The sequence below is a fragment of the Coregonus lavaretus genome (genome assembly GCF_964263955.1).
Source record: "Coregonus lavaretus genome assembly, chromosome: 22".
NCBI lineage: Eukaryota > Metazoa > Chordata > Actinopteri > Salmoniformes > Salmonidae > Coregonus > Coregonus lavaretus.
In genome coordinates, this window is record NC_140009.1 from 40,948,893 (window position 1) to 40,973,839 (window position 24,947).

At 44.6% G+C, this 24,947-nt stretch overlaps 1 protein-coding gene across 1 annotated transcript; it reads left to right on the top strand.

Moving 5' to 3' along the window:
• The first annotated feature begins 1,909 nt into the window (after nt 1-1,909).
• LOC311149717 (transmembrane protein 51-like) lies at nt 1,910-22,664 on the top strand. Its single transcript, XM_084186925.1, has 3 exons — nt 1,910-2,202; nt 19,682-20,138; nt 20,841-22,664. The coding sequence occupies exons 2-3, from the start codon at nt 19,753-19,755 to the stop codon at nt 21,226-21,228; spliced, it is 774 nt and encodes a 257-aa protein (XP_084043051.1). The 5' UTR covers nt 1,910-2,202; nt 19,682-19,752; the 3' UTR covers nt 21,229-22,664.
• Nucleotides 22,665-24,947: the final 2,283 nt, after the last annotated feature.

Consider the following 24,947-nt stretch of genomic DNA (forward strand, 5'->3'; position numbering starts at 1 on the left):
ATTATCCTGAAGACAAGATTACATAAATCTGCCCCTACACCCTAAACAAATTATTTTTCTATTTATTGTCCCTCTTCTAGAATCAAACTTACATTTTTGGGTTCACAATCTGACAAAATGATTTTCATAGTTATAAATCAGGTCTCTCTACCAAACTTCCCTGCTAAAACATACTGTTGGTCTGTCTGCTGCCCTTTTTGTTGTCACAGCCTAAATGCCAATAACCAAACGAGGGGACTAATGCAAGTGTGGATTAAATCGACTAGTACATGCTGTCAAAAGGCTGCATTCTGAAACTGGGCCGGGAGTAACAGCAACCTAATACTGTTGACAACATTGTAAGCAAAACAGTGTTACCGTGCTGCTCTTTTTACAGTTTTATAAACTCAGCAGAGAACGTTCTCTCTCTCTCCATTCACCCCACTCTAATCTTGAGGGGCGTTTCTTTAAGACATGCATCCAATCCCCTTGATCCCTTACACAACTAGACCAATCACATGCTTCAACGTGCTGCGGTTCACAGTGCTGTGGCAAGACAGGACAATGATAGAGGTTCCGCTCGTGATGTTACATTGCAGGCGCAGATTTTCCGATTTCGAAACAATTTGAAACACATTTGACTAATGGACTAATTAGAAAAATAAAAGCAGTATTTTTCAATGCGTGAGATACAGTATAAGAGGTGTTCCATGAGAGCATGATATTAGGGTAAAATGAGTGTCTCCGGCCAATGCGTGAGAGTTGGCAGTTCTGATGTGTGTTTTAGTCACAATAGTGTACAGGCAGTGTTGAATATATGTTATTAAACCCAACACTTCCCATGCTTGACAGAGGTGAATTCATTACACCGATTATGTTGCAAAACAGAAACCGCTTACTCCAAACGCTGGTGAGTTCCGTTTTGCCTTAAATGGAAGTTGGAGTTCAGCTATGTCTCTCTTAACAAGCGGTTGGAAGAAGTTAGAAGGAACACCGTGGACTTCACTCCACTTTAGAGAATGGAATAATTTATAATTGTATAGATGTGCAGCTTGTGCCAAACACTTCGCAGACTTTTCGGATTGGAATGGCAATGCTTAGAAACGATCAAATTAAAATGAACTACAACTTCCGTTTAAGAACCCAACAGCTTTTACTTCACGTTGAAGAGCGGTTTCTTTTGCGAAACGTTTTGCATCAGAATCGGCGTAATGAATACACCCCAGATGTGCGCGGCCATCTCGCAAGATTCAGCAAGCAAAACCGAGAGTGAAGGTGTTAATACTGGACTGGGCGTGTAAAAGGCGCTGCATGGTCAATCTGGCATCTGCATTGGCCATGCAGCATTAAGAGCCAATGTATGCTTGATCTGAAAATGTGGTCGGAGGCGCCATATGGATGGTATGGGCAACTTCGAAGCCTCCGGAGGCACACAGAGGCCAAACTGAGCTCCATACTGCATCACCGTGTGCCTTTAAAATTGTGTAACAATGTGAAGGGCTTGGTAAAGCTCTGCATTGACATGATTGGTTGACGGTAGGTGAGGGCAGGAGGTCCTGTATAAACACAAACTCACTTCCTTGACAACAGCTCTGCACTACTTGGCAAAGTGCAAGAACTATAAATGCCATGACTTCTGCAGAGGCCACATCACCGGAAATGCTGTATGGCCAATGCAGACATCAGATTGACCATGCAGCACTTTAAAGTGATATGGCCTCTGGTCAAAGCATTCATACTTGTACTTCACAGAACAGGGCAGAGCTGTTGTGAAGGAAGTTGACATGTTTATACAGGACCTCCCGCCCTCACCTACAGTCAACCAATCATGTCAATGCGGAGCTATACAGAGCTGGCGGCATTGTTACAACATTTGAGAGGCACATGGCCATGCCCTACAGCGCTTGATTTGGCCTCTGCATGCCTCCACAATTGCGTTACGTCCTCCATAGAAGCCGCTGGCTACGTTATACGGATCAAGCATACATTTCGGATCAAGCATAAAGTTGCTTATACGTTGTTACTTTTTCTTTAGCCCTTCCGTCGGCGAAAGTTCCTGGTTTGAAAATAGGCGAGAATAGTGAATTTCCAAGACATAGTTTACATTCATAATTAATTTGATCGGGGGTGATCAACTTCGAAAACAGAAAACACTATTTGGAATGGATGATTACAAATGAAAACATCACACCGCGCGGAACTTTGTCAGTCAGCAATGCAAAGGTAAGGCCGTGAAGGCTACCACCCCATTTCTTGATTATTACAAACCTCCTTGGTTTTTATCAGTTTAGTAACTTTGACATTCATACTTAGACTATAGCCTACTGATATGCTATTATAACGAGAATAGTATGGGATAATTTATTTGTTTTCCGAACACACCACTGTGTAGCTAGCGGGTAAGATTTTATACTGGGCTACTGGGACAAAGACTTGTATGTTGTGAACAATATTAGCGTGAGAAACAATAGTGGACTCAGCGGTTTGCTTTCAAAATAAAAGTCCCCCATTGAAACTGCGTAAACTGATACAAATAGTGGATGCCACAATTGGACTAGATAATGCTAAACAATGTTGGAATGGTGTATAAATTCAACAAAATATTTGACACAAAGTAAAACATCTGTTGAAATCGCACTGTGGATGTATTAGACTTCAGAATTGCATTGGGGGCATACTTGTATTGCAATATATAGCCTTACCTAGCCCAAGATGTACTCTTAATAAATATGGAAATGAGCCTACCATTACTCCTTAAGGTCCAAGGACCTTAGGGACAGATATACATTTACAGAATGGTTACCTGAAGAAAAATGGGTGAGGGTCATGCTTTTTCAATTTCAATCAAGGGGAGGGTTTAGTATAAAAAAAAAAAAAATCTAGTCCAGGGGAGGGTCATGTAATTGATGAAATGTAAATATTTCTCAGTGTTTTAGAATTAGTTACTTATTAGGCTATATATATCGCTGTGTGCCCGATGCCACCCCTCATCTCTGATTCTCCACTGGGCACGCAATATCAATTGCGCCTATAGGCTGTTCACTGTGGTCTCAATCAAATGATCCATAGCCTATAGGCTACGAAGTGTATGCTCGGAGAAGCACAGAGTAACGGTATATTTTTAAGATAGCCACTGCAATGGCTATTTCAACCCTGAGCCCCGGCCTGCTCTGCTCTTGCTGATCAAAAACGTTTTTGTGTGCTGCTTAACCAATGCTGTGCTGTGTAGGTCTAGGATGGCAGGTCAGGAGAAGAGTCGAAGGTTTCTTCCAATATTTTTGGGGGGATTGGCCTAGTCCAAACAATACATCATATCGCGCACGCGGACTAGCCTATAGCCTATGTTCTGAACAGATTGAGAAGGAGAAGGCGAAGATGAGAAGGAGGAACAACTTTGATAGCTTGCTACTACTATAATTGATTTCATTAAAAACAATATGTTTCTGGCCCATTATGTATTTATCAGAGTTATTGACCTTACAATAAGCCAGTGTCAAGAATGCTGTAGGTGGGTGTAGTGGTGGAATCAAGCGCAGGACACCGAAGTATAGTCCAAAAGACTTTAGTTCAAATTCCAACAAGGAAAATACGAACAAAACTTGCCCGAAGGCGAAACTACGCACGAAGGCGACACAAACAAAAGGCGCACTAAACATGTGCGTAAACGCTCCAACACAGTGGAGTGAAGCTCAACCGAGCGAAAGCAAAACAAGCACAACACACGACAGAAATAATCACACACAAACACAGACACACCCAACGAGACTTAAATAGAACACTAATGAGGACTAACTAGACACAGGTGTACAACATCAAGACCAAACCAAACGAACATGAAACATAGATCGGTGGCAGCTAGTACTCCGGGGATGACGACCGCCGATGCCTGCCCGAAGCAGGAGGAGGAGCAGCCTCGGCCGAAACCGTGACAGTACCCCCCCCTTGACGCGCGGCTCCAGCCGTGCGCAGACCCCGGCCTCGGGGACGACCAGGAGGACGCGGAGCAGGGCGCGCGGGATGGTCCCGGTGGAACTCCGACAGGAGAGATGGGTCTAGGATGTCCCTCCGCGGCACCCAGCACCGCTCCTCCGGGCCGTACCCCTCCCACTCCACGAGATACTGGAGACCCCCCATCCGGCGTCTGGAGTCCAAGATGGACCGAACGGTGTACGCCGGAGCCCCCTCGATGTCCAATGGGGGCGGAGGAGTCTCTCCTATCTCATTGTCCTGGAGTGGACCAGCTACCACCGGCCTGAGAAGAGACACATGGAACGAGGGGTTAATATTCTTATATTCAACAGGTAGATGTAACTTATAACACACCTCGTTCAATCTTCTCAGGACTTTAAAGGGCCCCACAAACCGCCGACCCAGCTTCCGGCAGGGCAGGCGGAGGGGTAGGTTTCTGGTAGAGAGCCAGACTCGATCTCCGGGTGCGTACACCGGCCCCTCACTGCGGTGGAGATCGGCGCTCGCCTTGTGACGACGGACGGCCTGCTGCAGGTGGACGTGGGCAGCGTTCCACGTCTCTTCCGAGCGCCTCATCCAATCATCCACCGCAGGGGCCTCGATCTGGCTCTGCTGCCACGGTGCCAGAACCGGCTGGTAACCTAATACACATTGGAAAGGGGTTAGGTTGGTAGAGGAGTGGCGGAGAGAATTCTGGGCCATCTCGGCCCAGGGAATGTAACACGCCCACTCCTCAGGCCGGTCCTGGCAATACGACCTCAGAAACCTACCCACATCCTGGTTAACACGTTCTACCTGCCCGTTACTCTCCGGGTGGTACCCCGAGGTAAGGCTAACCGAGACCCCCAAACGCTCCATAAACGCTCTCCACACCCGGGAGGTAAACTGGGGGCCTCGATCAGACACTATATCCTCGGGGACCCCGTAATGCCGGAAGACGTGGGTAAATAGGGCCTCAGCAGTCTGTAGGGCAGTAGGAAGACCCGACATAGGGAGAAGACGACAGGCCTTAGAGAACCGGTCCACAACGACCAGGATGGTGGTATTCCCCTGAGAGAGGGGAAGGTCTGTTACAAAATCCACCGAGAGGTGGGACCATGGTCGTTGTGGAACGGGTAGGGGCTGTAACTTACCCCTGGGCAGATGTCGGGGCACCTTACACTGGGCGCACACCGAGCAGGAGGAGACGTAAACCCTCACATCTCTAGCCAAAGTAGGCCACCAGTATTTAGTGCTAAGGCAATGCACTGTCCGGCCAATACCCGGATGTCCAGAGGAGGGTGACGTGTGAGCCCAGTAGATGAGTCGATCCCGAATCTCGAGCGGAACGTACCTCCGACCCTCAGGACATTGTGGAGGGCTGGGGTCTGTACGCAACGCTCGCTCGATCTCGGCATCGACCTCCCACACCACCGGTGCCACAAGGCAAGACTCCGGTAGTATGGGAGTAGGCTCAACGGACCTCTCCTCCGTGTCATACCGCCGGGACAGTGCATCTGCCTTACCATTCTGGGACCCAGGGATGTACGTGATTTTAAATACGAACCTGGTGAGAAACATACTCCGTCGAGCCTGGCGAGGGTTCAGTCTCCTCGCTGCCAGGATGTACTCCAGGTTCCGATGGTCAGTCAAAATGAGGAAAGGGTGTTGAGCCCCCTCAAGCCAATGCCTCCACACCTTAAGGGCTTGAACTACAGCTAACAGCTCCCTGTCCCCAACGTCATAGTTACGCTCCGCCGGGCTGAGCTTTTTGGAGTAAAAAGCACAGGGGCGGAGTTTAGGTGGCGAGCCGGACCGTTGAGAGAGAACGGCCCCTATACCAGCCTCAGACGCGTCCACCTCAACCTGAAATGGAATTGTGGGATCCGGATGCGCCAGCACCGGAGCCGACGTAAACAGGTCCTTCAGTCTCCCAAAGGCCCTGTCCGCATCAGCTGACCACTGCAGGCGCACCGGACCCCCCTTCAGAAGGGACGTGATGGGAGCTGCCACCTGTCCAAAACCCCGGATAAACCTCCGGTAGTAATTCGCAAAGCCCAAGAACTGCTGCACCTCTTTTACAGTGGTTGGAGTTTGCCAATTACGCACAGCGGACACACGATCCACCTCCATTCTCACCCCTGACGCGGACAACCGATAACCCAAAAAGGAGACCGACTCCTGGAAAAACAGACATTTCTCTGCCTTGACATACAGATCGTGCTCCAACAGCCTCCTCAATACACGTCGCACCAGGGTTATATGCTCGGCTCGGGTAGACGAGTACACCAGAATATCATCAATGTACACGACCACCCCTTGTCCCTGCATATCCCGGAAAATGTCATCTACGAAGGATTGGAAGACTGATGGAGCATTCATCAACCCATATGGCATGACAAGATACTCGAAATGACCTGACGTGGTACTAAACACCGTTTTCCATTCATCGCCCTCCCTAATGCGCACCAAGTTATACGCGCTCCTGAGATCCAATTTTGTGAAAAACCGCGCCCCATGCAATGACTCCGTCATGGTCGCAATCAGAGGGAGTGGATAACTGTATTTCACAGTAATCTGATTGAGACCACGGTAATCAATGCACGGGCGCAACCCTCCATCTTTCTTTTTCACAAAAAAGAAACTCGAAGAGGCGGGGGAAATGGAAGGCCGAATGCATCCCTGTCTCAAAGATTCGGCTATGTAAATCTCCATAACTTTCCTCTCCTCTTGAGACAAAGGATACACATGGCTCCGTGGGAGCGCTGCTCCTGCCTGGAGATCAATCGCACAATCCCCCTGTCTATGGGGAGGCAACTGCGTCGCCCTAGTTTTTCTAAACACGAGCTAAATCCCCATATTCAGGCGGAATGTGCAGTGCGGGCACTTGGTTTGGACTTTCCACCGAAGTCGCCCCCACGGAAACACCCAGACATCGCCCCTCACACTGAGCAGACCACCCATCGAGAGCCCTCTGTTGCCACTAAATAGCAGGGTTATGGGTGCTTAACCAGGGAATCCCCAGCACCACTGGGTACGCAGGAGAGTCGATCAGATACAGCTGTATAGTCTCTTCATGACCCCCCTGCGCACACATCCTAAGTGGCGCTGTGACCTCCCTGATCAACCCCGACCCCAACGGGCGGCTATCTAAGGCATGTACGGGAAAACGTTTGTCAACAGGTAGGAGAGGGATCCCTAACTCTAAACAAAACTTTCGATCAACAAAATTCCCAGCTGCGCCTGAATCTACTAGCGCCTTATGCTGGGAATGAGGTGCAACCTGTGGAAAACCAACAGGTATACAAAAGTGCGCAACAGAAAGCTCTGGGTAAGCGGGGTGTCTACTCACCTGGGAGGCCCCCCCAGTGCGTGGCCTGTTGTCCTCTCCCTCGGAGAACCCTCCCCAGCACCTGGCCGCAGTGTGCCCTCAACGACCGCACTTGGTGCAGGAGACAGTCCCCCTCGGGCTCTTCCTCCTCCGCTCTCTAGCGCCAGCGCCCCCGAGCTCCATGGAGGCGCTGGAGGGTGAAATGGACGGACCCCCCTCGGAACGTCCGCGGGTAGCTAGCAGGTTATCCAGCCTGATGGACATGTCGACCAACTGGTCGAACAAGAGGCTGGTGTCCCTACAGGCCAGCTCCCGACGGACGTCCTCGCGAAGACCACATCTGTAGTGATCGACGAGAGCCCGCTCATTCCACCCTGCATCTGCCGCTAGAGTACGGAATTCTAGGGCGAACTCCTGGGCACTCCTCCTCCCCTGCCGGAGGAAGACCAGACGCTCCCCCGCCGCTTTCCCCTCCGGGGGATGGTCAAACACCACCCTGAAGCGGCGGGAGAACTCGTCGTAGGTGATGGTATCCGCGTCGATCCTCCTCCACTCCGCGTTAGCCCATTCCAACGCCTTCCCGGAAAGGCAGGAGATCAGGGCGGACACGCTCTCATGTCCCGAGGGCGCCGGGTGCACGGTGGCCAGGTATAGCTCCACCTGGAGAAGGAATCCCTGACACCCGGCCGCGGTCCCATCGTAGGCCCTCGGGAGCGAGAGTCGAACTCCTCGGGGTTCCGGACCGGGAATGGGCTGACTGGCCGATGGTGCTGGCAGGGAGGATGGCGGTGGAGGAGTCCCCCAGCCTCGGATGGTGGTGATCACCTCCTGCAGTGCGGACCCCATCTGCAGGATCTGGTCACTTTGTTCACGGACCTTGTCCTCCAGCGTCGCCTGGGCTGCTGCGGTTCCTGCTGATTCCATTCTTTATGGTGTGTGATTCTGTCAAGAATGCTGTAGGTGGGTGTAGTGGTGGAATCAAGCGCAGGACACCGAAGTATAGTCCAAAAGACTTTAGTTCAAATTCCAACAAGGAAAATACGAACAAAACTTGCCCGAAGGCGAAACTACGCACGAAGGCGGCACAAACAAAAGGCGCACTAAACATGTGCGTAAACGCTCCAACACAGTGGAGTGAAGCTCAACCGAGCGAAAGCAAAACAAGCACAACACACGACAGAAATAATCACACACAAACACAGACACACCCAACGAGACTTAAATAGAACACTAATGAGGACTAACTAGACACAGGTGTACAACATCAAGACCAAACCAAACGAACATGAAACATAGATCGGTGGCAGCTAGTACTCCGGGGACGACGACCGCCGATGCCTGCCCGAACCAGGAGGAGGAGCAGCCTCGGCCGAAACCGTGACAGCCAGATTTGAGGAACTTACATCGTGGTGCTGAAAGTTGCAGCAGAAGCCGCGGCACAATCAATCGGAAATAGACAGCTCATGGTGCTGAAAGTAGGCAAATTCAAGTAGGCATAATTCATTTCAACAGTCTTCATTTGACTAACAACGAGGACTTTGTGTTGGAGCCTATTTCTTCCTATTTAAGAAATAAAAGGTACGCCTACTTGTTTGACAGATGAAATTAGGCTATAGGCTGCTATATCCATATGTCGGTCAATTTCTCCACCCACCATGCCTACCTTTTAAGAAAATAGCAAAAAGCACAGGCCTACCCCTTGTTATCTTAAGATTTGGAAGAAAATAAAATAATCAGATTATATAAAGGTCTATAACAGCGCTTTGGTCCGCGATACTTTATGTTAGAAACTAGCTGTAAAATACCCAGGAAAGACGTGACTCCGATGCATGTGGGGCTATCATTGTTTCGTTTCTTTGACATTCAAAGGCTGACTTTGCTTGGTAAGAAATCTAATTCTGTCACTATCAATTGATTAAGCTATTCACTTCCTGTACAACAGAAGATGTTTAAACTTGAGCTGAACCCAATTATTTGCCTGGTCGATTGTTTGGTCGATAGGCTGTTGGTCGACCAAAAATTGTCGAGCAGTAGCATACAGTGCCTTCGGAAAGTATTCAGCCCCCTTTACTTTTTCTTATTCTAAAATTGATTAAATTGTTTTTTTCCCTCATCAATCTACACACAATACCCCATAATGACGAAGTTTTTTTAGAAATGTTTGCTAAATTATGAAAAATAAAAAAACGGAAATATAACATTTACATAAGTATTCAGACCCTTTACTCAGTACTTTGTTGAAGCACCTTTGGCAGTGATTACAGCCTTGATTCTTCTTGGGTATGATGCTATAAGCTTGGCACACCAGTATTTTGGGAGTTTCTCCCATTCTTCTCTGCAGATCCTCTCAAACTCTATCAGGTTGGATTGGGAGCGTCGCTGCACAGCTATTTTCAGGTCTCTCCAGAGATGTTAGATCGGGTTCAAGTCCGGGCTCTGGCTGGGCCACTCAAGGACATTCAGAGACTTGTCCCGAAGCCACTCCTGCATTGTCTTGGCTTTGTGCTTAGGGTCGTTGTCCTGTTGGAAGGTGAACCTTCGCCCCCAGTCTGAGGTCCTGAGCGTTCTGGAGCAGGTTTTCATCAAGGATCTCTCTGTACTTTGCTCCGTTCATCGTTCCCTCGATCCTGACTAGTCTCCCAGTCCCTGCCGCTGAAAAACATCCCCACAGCATGATGCTGCCACCACCATGCTTCACCGTAGGGATGGTGCCAGATTTGCTACAGATGTGATGCTTGGCATTCAGGCCAAAGAGTTCAATATTGGTTTCATCAGACCAGAGAATCTTGTTTCTCATGGTCTGAGAGTCTTTATGTGCCTTTTGGCAAACTCCAAGCGGGGTGTCATGTGCCCTTTACTGAAGAGTGGCTTCTGTCTGGCCACTCTACCATAAAGGCCTGATTGGTGGAGTGCTGCAGAGATGGTTGTCCTTCTGGAACGTTCTCCCATCTCAACAGAGGAACTCTAGAGCTCTGTCAGAGTGACCATCGGGTTCTTGGTCACCTCCCTGACCAAGGCCCTTCTCCCCCGATTGCTCAGTTTGGCCGGGCGGCCAGCTCTAAGAAGTCTTGGTGGTTCCAAACTTCTTCCATTTAAGAATGCTGGAGGCCACTGTGTTCTTGGGGACCTTCAATGCTGTAGAAATGGTTTCTTACCCTTCCCCAGATCTGTGCCTCGACACAATCCTGTCTCGGAGCTCTACGGAAAATTCCTTCGACCTCATGGCTTGGTTTTTGCTCTGACATGCACTGTCAACTGTGGGGCCTTATATAAAACAGGTGTGTGCCTTTCCAAATCATGTCCAATCAATTGAATTTACCACAGGTGGACTCCAATCAAGTTGTAGAAACATCTCAAGGATGATCGATGGAAACAGGATGCACCTAAGCTCAACTTCGAGTCTCATAGCAAAGGGTCTGAATACTTATGTAAATAAGGTATTTCTGGTTTGTATACATGTAATAAAAAAAAATCAAACAACCTATTTTTCGGTTTCTCATTATGGGGTATTGTGTCTAGATTGCTGAGGAATAATAAAAATAAAAAAATCAATTTTAGAATAAGGCTGAAACATAACAAAATGTGGAAAATGTGAAGGGTTCTGAATACTTTCCGAATGCACTTCCGTATGCCCCCAATGCAATTCTGAAGTCTAATACATCAACAGTGCGATTTTAACTGATTTTGTAAAAACATAATTAAATAAATTAACTATATAAAAACAAAAGTGTTTGTTTTTATATAGACTACTACTGTTTTATGCCCAGTTCTAACTTCTAACTAACATCACATCTTTAGAAAGACATCAACAGTTCTCTTGATGCAAGGGTACAGAATTTCAGAAGCTAAAATAATAGGAATGCTTCCTCAAATGTCTGCCAAATGTAATGTCCTGTAAAAAGCAGAACAAATCGAACTCGGTGACAAAGGAGTTTGTTGCCATTGCATAGGTCATCTTATCACACACACACACACACACACACACACTTTCATTTCTACAAACTATGGAATGGTAAGTATTCAATTATTAAATGTGAGGACTGTTATATTCAACAGTTTCCAATGGGCTGGCAATAGAGTTGTGAACATTTTAAGCCGCTGAGAGTAGGTGTGTGCGCATGTATGGATTTGCTATTATTTTGCTGACATGCTGGCCTTAGCAACTTGTAATCTGTCAGATGCGGGCCTCTGGAGTTGTTCTATGAAGTTGATTATTCATACCTACTTGCTTAGTAATCGCTCAGTAATCGCATGCAATGCCCTTCAATATCTATAAAGAAGGCCTTATTCTTAGGCTGGAGTTACACAAATTAACTTCAAGCAACTTTGGTTGCTTGCAACTGAGTTGCTGATTGATTGCTCCGTGAAATGGTTCTGATGCCTGCCCCCTCCTTTCTCCCTCGCGATGGCTCGCCTGCCCTTTCTCTTTGCTAATGATACAAGTGTGTCTTCAGTCTGTTGCGTGTAGAATAGCATAGCCTAGGTCATTGATAATAGCCTCTGCTTTACTGAAGACTTTGCAAGCCAAGAAATTGCTAGATACAGCATTGCGAGATACAGCTTTTGATTGTCTCTCCCTCGCTCGCTATGAAAGATATGCGAGTGTTCTCGGAAGTATGGCAACTAAACACTCTCCACCGTTCCAAAAATTAAGAATCTTAGGAGTCGAGGAGTCGATTCCTTGCAGAATCAAATCTTGACACTCAGAAATGGGAGTCGACACCAGGCGTTGATTATTTTGGAGTCGACTCCCCACCATTACCCGTAATTAACCTCCTAGGGCTTAGTGGTCACATACGTGGACAGCACTTTTTAGCTCTTATGTCCACAATTGTGTAGAAGTTCTGTCATATTTCATGGCTTATTCTGATTTAGATATTTATAAAAGCCTTGTATATTTGTCATGACATGCAAATTTGAAAAAAAAAGTGTAAAACTAGCAACTTTGTAGGTCGCTAAACATGAAGTACACGTAAGTGTACTTATGGACTGAGGCTCCTCGAAACAGCTAATATGCTTGTAAACATGCACACACGTAAAATGGGAAAAAAGCTAGCTCTGATGCAGCTAAAAAGCTGTACATGGTCCCAATGAAATAAATAACAATTAAATCACTAAATACATACATACATACTTAAATTAGTTGTGTTGAAAATGTTAGCCTAATGCAATTCGGACCATGAATCCACATATGTGGACATCATTTTTCTCTAAAAGTACATCATATCAAAAGATGATACTTAGTTTTTATTCTAATTAGGTTCCAATAAGCCCAAATAGCAAAGAGAAATAAAAAATGCATGTAAAAAAACAGCTTGGGCCTTAAGAGGTTAAGGTTGACCAAAGAGACATTAGCACAACGGGAGATGTATAAAAATGATTGACATCATGGCTAGTCATGGTTTATGTACATGTTTTGGCAGTCAGTAAATGTCATTTTTGAAGTGAACCTTCACCAGTTTCAACTGAAATTGTCCACCATGAACTGTGCTAGCTAGCTAAATTGTACTAAATATCCATGCTGTTACAATAACTAAACGGTTGGGTAAAGAAGTAATTTGTGAAACCCCGATGTAATGCAGCAGATGACACATATTTAATAGATGTTATTGCGGGTGTAGCGAAATGCTTGTAAACAACTGCAACTAAGATTGTTTGAATGTTGCTTTGTGTAACTTCAGCCTTACAGATTACCCTTTGTGCCCAGCCTGGTCTTATAGACTAGACGTAACATAGTAAATGTACATCCGGGACACACAAATTAGTGTGATATGTTACGTTTGGCAAAAAATGAAATGAAAAAAATGAAAGTAGGTGGTTAGTCGGGGTGGATGAGTAGGCGTGTAACTCGAATGTCTAGCAACCCAAAGGTTGCGTGTTCAAATCTCATCACAGAGAACTTAAGCATTTTAGGTCATTAGCAACTTTGCAACTACTTAGCATGTTAGCTAACCTTAACCCTTTAACCTAACTCCTAAGCCTAACCCCTAGCTTATCTTACATTAGCCACGAGTTAACATTAGCGTTAGCCAACTAGCTAACGTTAGCCACAACAAATTGGAATTCGTAACATATACGTTTTGCAAATTCGTAACATTGTATGAATTGTAATACATACCATACATGCTAAGTAGTTGCAAAGTAGCTAAAAAGTAGTAAGTAGTTGCTAATGACGTAAAATGCTAAAGTTCTCTGTGATGAGATTTGAACACGCAACCCCGACTAACCACCTACTTTAATTTTTTGCCTTAAGACACCTTCCGTCTTACATAACCATACCAAATGTAACATATACTAATTGGAGTGGCCCGGATTTACATTTCCTATGTTACGTCTACCCCTGGGTCCAGTTTGTTGTGTCTACCAGTAGGCCTGTAAAATGAATAACTGCTTATCATAACCATTAAGCACTTACAGTATGGTTAACTAACTGCTAACTGAGACAGATTATTGGCATGAGGGTAAACGGCAACTAGTTACTCATTGTGTTACAAAATGCCGGTCTGGTTTTATTATGAGCAATAGTTTTTACTCTTTTAAAGATAAACACACAGGAGCACCCATATTCCATTTCCTGTGTAGATTAGATTTTTAGTGTAGGCCTACTGTATAAGAGATTTAATTGTCCTCTTAAACGGGCAATTTGGGATTGGTCAATTTTTGGACATTACAATTAATTGATTATTGAAGGGAGGGGCTCCACTTTGGTTTTAGAAGTTGGGAGGACATAACCTGGTGGGGGGTCTGGAGGTCCTCCCCCAGAATACTTTTGGGCATCTAAAGCTAATTTCCTGCATTTCTACACAATCCAATATGCTGTCTCTATTAACAAAAGGTAAGCAACAATGCCCACAGTCATTAAGCTAGGTAAGAGATCATTATTAAGTATGTTTAAGTGATTTAATAAGACTGAACTAGATCAAAGGTAATTCAATAATAAATATTGTGTAGCACCTTTAACCAATAGTTTAACAAATGAACAACTCTTGAAAAAATACAAATACTTTTGATTGTCTTTATTTAGACATCCTCTATATGGGGGACCGAGTGGAGCAGCGGTCTAAGGCACCGCATCGCAGTGCTAGAGGCATTACTACAGACCCGGGTTCGATCCCGGGCTGTATCACAACTGGCTGCGATCGGGAATCCCATAGGGTGTCACACAATTGGCCCAGCATCGTCCGGGTTAGGGGAGGGTTTGGCCAGGGTAGGCCGTCATTGTAAATAAGAATTTGTTCTTAACTGACTTGCCTAGTTAAATAAAAATATCAAATTTCAACCAGACGACCAGCCAGACCCCCACCAGTCTAGTCAATAACTCAACTCTCTCCCAAAACAATTTCCTTCCCAGTTCACACAAAAATATTCCCAAGGGAAAGGTTTGGAAACAAAAAACCACAAAAAAACCTACATACACCTCCAAATATACATTAACACACAGAAACAGCAAATCCTCCATATAATTAATCTCATACGACTAATATTACTGTAGAGCTCTTTTTACTTGCACACAATATAGCTGGGTCGCCCCGTCCTGTCCCTAGAGGTCCACCACCTAACAGCCCCCAACCCAACACACCCCACTCAGCTTTAGAATCTTAGTGAAACATTCATTATTGGTTTCAGGTGTGTTAGGCCAAGGCCAGAGTGACAACCCACAGGACGGCAGACCCCCAGGGCCAGGAATGAGCAGCCCAGCAGCTAGGGATTGCTTAAATAGGTATCTCCCCTGACGTGGGCATGTTTTCAATAACGACTACTTTTGTCGTACAGTATTCCATATAAGGCATCCAGACCTTATGAAAGTTGCCCAGTATACCCTTAACCTTTTCACTATGAGTTCCAAATATCTCTAACGGTCGCCCCAGCGTGAGTTTTATTATTCACGTGATGTTAGAATGCATTCACTGTTCCAAAATGTGATTGTGATTGTGACTGCGCTGCCCTCTAACCAAGACACGCTGCCTGCTAATTATCTATGTTTCAACTTGTCAATTTCAAGTTATTTTCTAACAAGTTTTATTTTCTAACAATAGTTTGAATTGAGGTGTGTTCCGCCTCCTCATTAATTCACATAGAAGTAGTCCATTTCACTGTTGCAGACAATTTATGTTTGAGGCTTTACTGAGCCGGACAAACTTCTCTCAACGAAAAGAGCCCAATCACTTCCCCAGTGTTTCAGCAGATCAAGTATGCAGACATTTGCGCAGTCTTGCACAAACCTTTTCCCTATGGCACATTTTCTGTTTGGCGCTCGCATTGCCTTCATTGTAGTTTTCCTTACAAATAATAACTTTGGACATGTGTGCGTTCCTATCAAAGTAAGTGCCTTATTTTCTGTATATCGCTGTAGCATACCGTATGTATGTATGGAGCATAATGTATATACAATTGTATTCACGTTTTGCATAGATTGTAATGGACACGTGTGTAAAATACTTTTTTGAAGGTTGTACAGTACTGATTATGATGCGCTAATGCTAAGCTATTTGTCAGCTATGTGTGGCACCGTGTTTGTTGACATTATACAATGCATTCTGGGTGTCACGTAAATGTCTGTCAGACCAAAGATGTTATAGCAAAATTAGGTGAAGGGATGGTTCACTTATCTTTCGAGTAAACTTCCGGAAGTGAGTGAAGGGAAGTGAATGATGGTAGACGACACACCCCCTTTTAACATGCATACTTCAAACAGACCAAACTCATCTTGTCTCCTCTTCTTATCTTTGGTTGATGAAAAAAAATATATATATGGTGGCGCACACAAACTACCCATCGTCGGATTACTTAACATTTTTAGAAAGTGTTTTACTCAATTATTTTGATCACTGGTGAGGTCACCCATGATGTGATGAATCGTAAATAGTAATTACTATTAGCTAATTCATATTATGGTTTCTGTCAGCCGAGAGTTAGCTATATGATAACTTGTGTTAGGTCAATCTTTCCTCAGTTAGCTATAGGACTAACGTTCTATGGATGGTCTTAAACTGCAGTAATTTATGTCTGAGATTAAATGAACATGACTGGGCATTCAAACATATCTGTATCCATTCATCAACATCAGGTCTTCCTCACATTTTTGTTTTACATGTTTTGTGTCATCGGGAAAAGCCTCTATCAACCCTTGATACAGTTTGGAAATCAACTTTGAAGGTTTGTCAGACTGCCTTAAAATAGCATCTGGCTTGTCCAGTGTTTGCTGCACAGAGAGTGTTGTATCTGCAAAAATTCACCTCAGTCACAGACTGGTCTTCCCTGGCTGCCTGACCCTGCTGAGACCCCTGTCATCATCTGATCCTCCTAAAATGAGGCATGACAAAGAATTACCTTGGTGTACATTTATACATTATATTATACAAGAATAGAATCAATGGTTCAATAATTGAAATGACCATTATTCCCAGATCCCAGACTGTAGCTTTAAGCTTAAGCTGCTGTCCTGTAGGTCTACCCATCAATTCAAGATGGAACTTTGTATCATTCGCTGATCTTGTTAATTTACTGCAAAATTCACCTGAGCTCTGTAGACTGGTCATCCCTGTCTGTCTGAACCTGCTGGGATGCCAGTCACTATCTGATTATGCTAAGACATGATGAGCATAGTGTTGTGTACTGACTGAACTAGAGGGCTCATTCCCACGGGATGCCTGCGGGACCTGCGGGTCCCAACAGAGATCATTGCAGCACCGTCGGCAGTTTTCATGCTGCGGGCGGGAGCGGGCGGTCAGACAGACTATTTTAGGATTCAAATATTTTTGTTATCCCACAGATTAGCCTACCTATTGTATTAAAAGCACACATTTTTTAAAACATTATTCACACACTCATAATTCGCTACATCAACTTCAGTAGCCTACCTCTCCTAGTTGGGCGTGAGAGTTCAAGTGCGCCTAGTATGCGTGGTCTCATTTGAAATAGAGTAGGCTGCCTACATGGGCGGAGAATCACGTGGCAGTAAACTTGAATATGACATTTACTTAAATATGATTAGACTGTAGTTTACTACAGTGCCTGTAAATAAATATTGATAATGGAAAGAAGGAGGGCACTCAACCAACGTGAGTCGACGAACAATCCAAAAATGTAATCATAATTGAAAAGAAAGGCACAACGCGCACAGGTTAATCTACTAAGGTTGAACGAGCGTTGCACCTTTTAATTTTCATTAAGTATTAATTACCCATTTATTTGTCTCTACCTGCAAATCGTCCTCCTAAAAGGTAGGCTATATCCTATAGGGCGTTGCAAAACATAGCAAGTGTCACTGTCATCAGTCTTGCTGCTTCCCGTTCAGTAGCCATACCTGTGAGATCAGGTGCGCGTGTGGTCTCAATTAAATAGAGTAGGCAATAGCCTATGCATGGGCGGAGAAGCACAGGGAAGTTATCTTTCAAAGGAAATGTTTCTCCTAAATAGTCCTATGATTAGGCTATAGTTTACTACATTGCCTAGAAATAGGCCTAAATATTGATCACCCATATTTCTGAAAATCTTCCCACTCCTAAAAGGTAGGCTATAAAAATAGCTCAAGAGAAAGTGCAAGTCTCTCCAACTCTGCTCTCTTCAAACTACATCTAGCATATTGGCTGATTTAGCCCATTACTACAATATAAGGGCCATGTGAGAATCTCTGGTAATTTAACCTATTTCTTAAGTTATTTTTGCGCATTTGGCACACAATGTCTGGGACCATGGCTGGCAAGTGAGCTGCGTCACATATGCCTAAAATAACATAGCAGGACTGCAGTTGGGTTTGGGACCAGTTCTTGCGGTAGCGGGTGGGAGTCGGACAGAAAGCCAGCGGGAGCGAGATCAAGACATCGATCCCGCACAGACATCTGCTGTGCACCATGACAGTGAAGTCTGTAACGTTAGATCTGTTTATTACTGTGTCAGTGTGAAAAGTAGGGAATTAGCTAGGGAAACTGACAGATCAATAATGTTACATTGCCATACTGACAAAAAAACTCACATTGCACTGAAAAAAACATCAAAATATCAGTTTTCAATCATTTGGCCGATGGTTTCATCATTTGACTCCGGTCTAGTGTGATTGAGGCAAAAAGAATAGCTAACGTTAGCCAACTTTTGGCCAGCTCTCTCTCGAACGTTACATCAACTGACGAAAGCTAGCCAAGTTAATTTATTTCTAAAACGGGACAAAACAAAGGCTACAAAACATTTCCATACAAACAACAGCTGTTATATAGCGAAATGAGATGACTATTATTACTATCTGACAGAGGCTAGAGCTGACCTGGCTATGGTAGCTGCTAGCTAGCGTAGCTTATTTATTCACCTCAGTCGAGGGGGGATTAAACATTTAGCTAACGTTACATGTCAGTTACAATACTAGCTCAGCACTGTGAATAAACACTATTTTTTTCTGTTAAGTTAAACAGCAGTCACCTTGCCAGCTACATCCGTCAACTAAATAGTAGCCAGTTTCTGCTCTGCTTGCTTTTACAACTCGGTGAAAGAGCGCAACACACACTGAACTATGCTCAACTCTCCCGTGCTGGTCAGCCAGCCTTCCAGAAGCTTTACCTTCACACAGCCTGTCAGTCCGTTCTGTGGTGTCCTCGCAGTCCTAAATCCAGCCGGCTAAAAACTCCAAACAGCCTACCCGACCGCACAAAGGCCTCTGCATAGTCCTAAAGCACACCATTGCCACTTTTTGTATCCCATTGCAGTGATAAAACTTGGGGGGTCAAAAATGCAATTTCAGAAAGTGGGGGGGGGACGACCCCCGTTCCCAGTGAAAGTTGCGCCCCTGCTCAAAGAATATAATGTATAAATACCTCATGAGCTTAGTTCAGCTGTCATACCCCATCAGAACCCCAAATATAAGCTTGTCTTACTCCATTGTTTCTAAACAATGTAATTGTAAACAAACACTGTATAGCTTGAAAACAACATGGTTAAAATGTATTATTTTTATCTCACGTATGGTGAGTCCTTGCATCCATAGTTGTGTCTATGGATTTGACAGTGGTTATATTTCTCCAGCCCCATCCCTCAGCTGTTTAACAAAACAAGTGGCGGGGTGACCGCTAAGTAGTTTTTGAAATCCCGGATTGCACCTTTAATATAGTGGTAGGCTATAGCATGTGAACCCAGCATGTGAACTCCAGTTGTAGGATATCTTGAAATTCAAGCCAATTCAGAAGCAAGTGAATAGTGCAATACATTGTGATTGTGAGGTGTAGGATAGTGTGCATTTTTTAATTGGCCTATATTGAAGTTATTGGAACAATAACAATGTATCCAAATTCTACCACAGTTTGAGTGTAATCAGTTTTCCCAATTATACATGTTAAATTGGGGTTTGTGTTGGAAAGTTATTGTTTACTCCACAGATTAACCTCTTTACTGTATCAGTGTTATATCTGTGCCCTAATTGACTGTCTCTCTCCTCAGTCTTTGACCCCAGGTGTGAAGCAGCTAGCTGTCCTAGCTGAACACTAGGAGGAACTACGTTTTGGGGAAAAATGCGGGGTACAGGTGCAAGTGGGGAGCCCCCGAACCCCCCTGTAGCCAGAAACCACAACAACAGTCCTGGAAACTCGGGTTCCCAGTATGCCTTGTGTGCGCTTGGGGTAGGGCTGGTGGCCCTGGGCATCGTCATGATTGTGTGGAGCGTGGTGCCCTCCGACACGGTGAACAACAGCAGTGGCACCGGAGGAGGGAACCCCAAACCGGACAACAGGGGCAGGGCTTCATCGGTGGCCTTTGTGCTGGTCGGGGCTGGGGTGGCCATGCTCATGCTGTCCCTGTGCCTGGGCATGAGGAACAAGCAGCGGGAGCAGCAAGCGCTTCAAGAGGCCCAGACTCTGGGGGCAGACAACGCAGCTGCCGGTGAGGAGGACGGAGAGACGTGAGTACTGTAGCTACTGAATAATAACTGAGCTAATTACTGACCTCAGCAGGTTTGTTTACTCAGGGTTCATTGCAGGGGTGGGCAATACCATTATTACTTTACTAACCTTTGCCTGCTCCTATATGTTTAACCTCACATGATGTACACCAGATGATGTCATCAGTGTTTCCGGATAATGTCATCGGAAACCCTTATCTTCTTCTATATTTGTTTATTACAAAACATAGAAACCCACCGTTTCACATATGTTGATTTTGGGGTGGTGCTGGAGATGATGAATATGTGGTTGAAAAGTGGTGAAATTTCCCTTTAACCTATGAGAGCTGGTGTGTGAGTGCAGGCTTTTGCGCCAGCCAAAGCTCTAACACATGTACAGCTGATTCAAGTAGTTAGTTGATTTGTTCGATGTGAATTACTTTGCTTTGGCTGGAGCGGATGCCTGCACCAACACTGGGTCTTTGCTAAAAAGATTGCTTACCCATGTTTAAGTGCTTTGAGTCTTACTACAGTGTTTTCTTTAGTAACTTTTCACTTAAAGCCCCCTGACGTAAACTCCACAAAACACTAATGTATTTGGACACCTGTTGCAAAACACACAGCATAGCCTACAGTACACAGTAGCAACAATGTAAAAGACAAACAGAATCCATTCTGAAAGAGCAGTTATTCATGTCCATGTTTGTGTATGAATGTCAACAGGGCCGAGGAGCGAGCCCAGAGGTACACCGTGCCCAGCTACGAGGAGGCAGTGGGCAGCAGCCAATACCCCTTACGCCAGAGCCACCTGCGCCACAGCTCCTCCCAGCTTCCCTCCTACGACGACCTGGTGGACAGTGTGCAGATAGAGGTCGAAGGGTCAGAGGTCACCCAGATTACACCCACCTCCACTAACCCTGCCGCCTCTGTTGCTGCGCCTAACCACTGCGCTGGGCGAACGGGCCTCAATCTCCTTCCCCTTAAAATCCAGAGGATTAAATCAGAGAAGATCCATACGAAGAACACGGATAACTCTCAGCCGCCGGGAGGGATGAGTATTGAGCCGCTCACTCCACCACCAATGTATGAGGATAAAGTGCCTCAGCTCTGAGACTTGGTATCAAAGCAGGGTACTGCATCCTCTGAGGCCCACTATGGATGGACTGGTTGTGCAGTGCTACAATAGATGTAATTAGATGGCCCCTTGTCATGCATCTGTGGCTAAATCATCTCGATGGCACTTGTCATGTTTACCTGGCTGTTTTAGACCTGCCACTCAAGGGGAGTGAGCAGAGAACACAGTTCCAAACGTGGGGCACTGGGATTTGATTGGAACTTTGGGTCAACACTTGCTGGATAGAGAGCACACTTCCGATTTCAGACTGGGATTACAAGGACATTGAATCTTACAAGGTCGTTGAAGCTCGGTTCAAAGGATCAATATGATTGGGAAAGATACTTGCTTAATGTCTTAGATGCCTTTCGATTACTTTACAATGAGCCCTGTTCCAAATCTCATTTGTATGCAGTTTACCATATTTTTTTATGCTCCTACTGATTTAATTTCAAGTTCCATCTTCATCCTCAGTCAAGTCAGCCATGGTGTGCTAAATGTATTATTATTCATGTTTGTTTTTGTATTCTGTACAGCTACTTAGACAGCTGTTCCTTGCATTTTGAGAGAGGTGTTATTTGGCGACTGAATCAATGGCTTTACACAGACAGTGTTTGTGCGTTGCTGCCTGTGTTGCTTGTCAATAGAGTATAATTGAGGCTCATGGATAGTTGGAAGCCTTTGCCCTGTAGCCATGGTGAAATGGGTTTGGGCTCTGAAGGCAGTAGTGTAGTCCAGCTCTTTTCATTTGCTGTTTTATGCTCAATAGAGGACACGAGGGACTCTTTCTCTGAGCAGCTGGAAGCTGGGATAATGGCACCCATTGCTCACTCACTCATCACTCTTGAACTATGCGGCAATACCAGCTCCTTGACTGCCAGCACTGTTTTCATTAGGAGTATTCCGAGAATTAAGTTGTTGTAGTGTCCGATGTTTGACCCCATTTTGTTTAGTCGAGTAAGAAGACGTCAGTGCCTTTTCTCTCTAGTCTATTTGTTTCATGCTTATCAGACAATGGAAATGAGCAAATCCATGCAATATTCGGAATTCCAGAATATTCTTTTCTTATCATATGGATGCTATTTTCTGATTTCATGTCATGTTGATGAACCTGTTCAGCAACTACTCAATACATTTACTGTAGGTGGGAACTCAAACAGTACACAACAGTAGCCTTCTTGACATAAGTAAACAGTTGCTAAACTAGCATATGCTCACAGAATACATACCTATTCACACAGAATAAGAATATTTCTTTGAAGAGGAATCTTTGAATGCTGAATTACTAGTTTCTACATGTACCTCATGTACATTTAGTTTTATTCTGAATGCAGTCTGTTCTTTCAATATCAAATCAAATTGTATTTGTCACACACGTGTTTAGGAGATGTTATAGCGGGTGTAGCGAAATGCTTGTGCTTCTAGCTCCGACAGTGCAGTAATATCTAAAAAGTAATATCTAACAATTTCACAACATATACCCAATACACACAAAACTAGTGAGGAATGGGATTTAAGAATATATACATATATGGACAAGCAATGACAGAGCGGCCTGGACTAAGATACAGTATAATATTATAGAATAGAATACAGTATAAACATATGAGATGAGTAGTGCAAGATGTGTAAACATTATTAAAATGACTAGTGTTCCATTTCTTAAAGTGGCCAGTGATTTCAATAGGCAGCAGCAGCCTCTAATGTGCTAGTGATGGCTATTTAACAGTCTGATGGACTTGAGATAGAAGCTGTTTTTCATTCTCTCGGTCCCAGCTTTGATGCACCTGTACTGACCTCGCCTTCTGGATGATAGCGGGGTGAACAGGCAGTGGCTTGTGTGGTTGATGTCCTTGATGATCTTTTTGGCCTTCCTGTGACATCGGGTGCTGTATGTGTCTTGGAGGGCGGGTAGTTTGCCCCCGGTAATGCGTTCGGCATACCGCACCACCCTCTGGAGAGCCCTGCAGTTGCGGGAGGTGCAGTTGCCGTACCAGGCGGTGATACAGCCCAACAGGATGCTCTCAATTGTGCATCTGTAAAAGTTTGTGAGGGTTTTAGGTGCTAAGACGAATTTCTTCAGCCTCCTGAGGTTGAAGAGGCTCTGTTGCGCCTTCTTCACCACACTGTCTGTGTGGGTGGACCATTTCAGTTTGTCGGTAATGTAAACGCCAAGGAACTTGAAGCTTTCCACCTTCTCCACTGCGGTCCCGTCAATGTATCAATACTGTTGATACTCTCTGTAGTTGTCATGCCTATGCAGTGCTGTCTGTACCTCTGTGTGTGTGTGACCATTTTTTACTGTAAGGAATCAATGGCTTATTACCACTATTTCCTGTACTTAAAGGGACACTACACTCTAGAATGAGTGTCAGATGTTTTCAAACCTCAAGTGGTCTTATGTTGAAAGAAGTCTACGTCCCACACCATCGGTTTTGTAGATCCAACGATATGTCACAACCTCAAGTGAATGGAAAAGATGAGCACTAGAGATGCTTATCTGTTTATGAATGGAAATGGTGCCGGTGGTGCTCAACTTTTCCATTCCTAAACGGATCAGCACCAAGACAAGCACCATTGTGTCCATATTTCCCATGAATAAACAGGTGATGGGTTGATCTGTTTATGAATGAACAATTATGGGTTGTGATCTGGACTTTTCCATTCATTTGGGGATGATCTCTGTATCTACACAATCTATGGTGTTGGACATGGATCCATCTTCACGTTAGACTTTTTTTGAGGTATACAAACACCTGACAACTTTAAATTTGGAGTGTAATGTCCCTTTAAGGATATTCTTATGTGGAACAGAAACATGGTCTGACTGTTCATTAGTTCAATGGACTTTTCTATCAAGCAGCTGTATAAATAACTTTTATTCAGATCATTTCAAATACTTAACATTATTTGTACTGGAAACGACATGATTGGCTTATATAACTAATACCCTTTTGTATGTATCGTGAAAGTATGTTTTTGTACGAGATTAATTCTGTCTAATGTTTTTGTTGACTTCAAGAGGAGTTCAGAATGATGCATTCTTGTTGTGGACAGTAATGGAGTTTGAAAATTGTGAGAAATAAAAGGAAATGTTTGTATTCTGACCACACAAATAGTTGTATTGCAAATAGGTCCTGTGTCTTGTGACTCATTTCCAGTAAGCACACTAACGTGTTTCTGGGAAAGCTTTAATCATACCAATGCCATACTTCCTGTAATTGATATTGTTGAGATAATGTAGGTGATATCTAGCCTGGTCCCAGATCTGTTTGTGCTGTCTTGACAACTCCTAAGGTAGTTAGGAGGTGGCCAGACAGGAAAAACAGATCTGGGACCAGGCTAGGAGATATCTGTACTTTTCCACTATACTATTCACCTCGCCTTGGGTATTGTAAAGCGGATTCAGTATTTTCTGTAAGAAAATACATCTACTTTCAATGCACTGCCTTTTAAAAAGTTCCATAAAACTCTGTTAGACATTACTGTATTTAAATGCTGTTATGTTAATGACTTTGGTGTCTGAAAGGCTTTAACTCCGATAAGGATTTCTGTTTTGGATTTTACATGTACATTTTGACCTTGCTTCCCTCTAGTGGTAGAGTACTGTAACGTTTCCAATACATTTGATAACAAGTGACCAAAGTATTTCCTGATTAGCTAGTGTCCTCTTGGCCCTATTGCCATCCTTTTACCATTTCATCACATTCATTTAG

Bases quoted from the DNA above. Each gene is read 5' to 3' on its own strand.
- LOC311149717 (XM_084186925.1), top strand. From the start codon at position 19,753: ATGCGGGGTACAGGTGCAAGTGGGGAGCCCCCGAACCCCCCTGTAGCC. The intron at 20,139-20,840 runs GTGAGTACTGTA...GAATGTCAACAG, and splicing joins GGTGAGGAGGACGGAGAGAC to GGCCGAGGAGCGAGCCCAGA.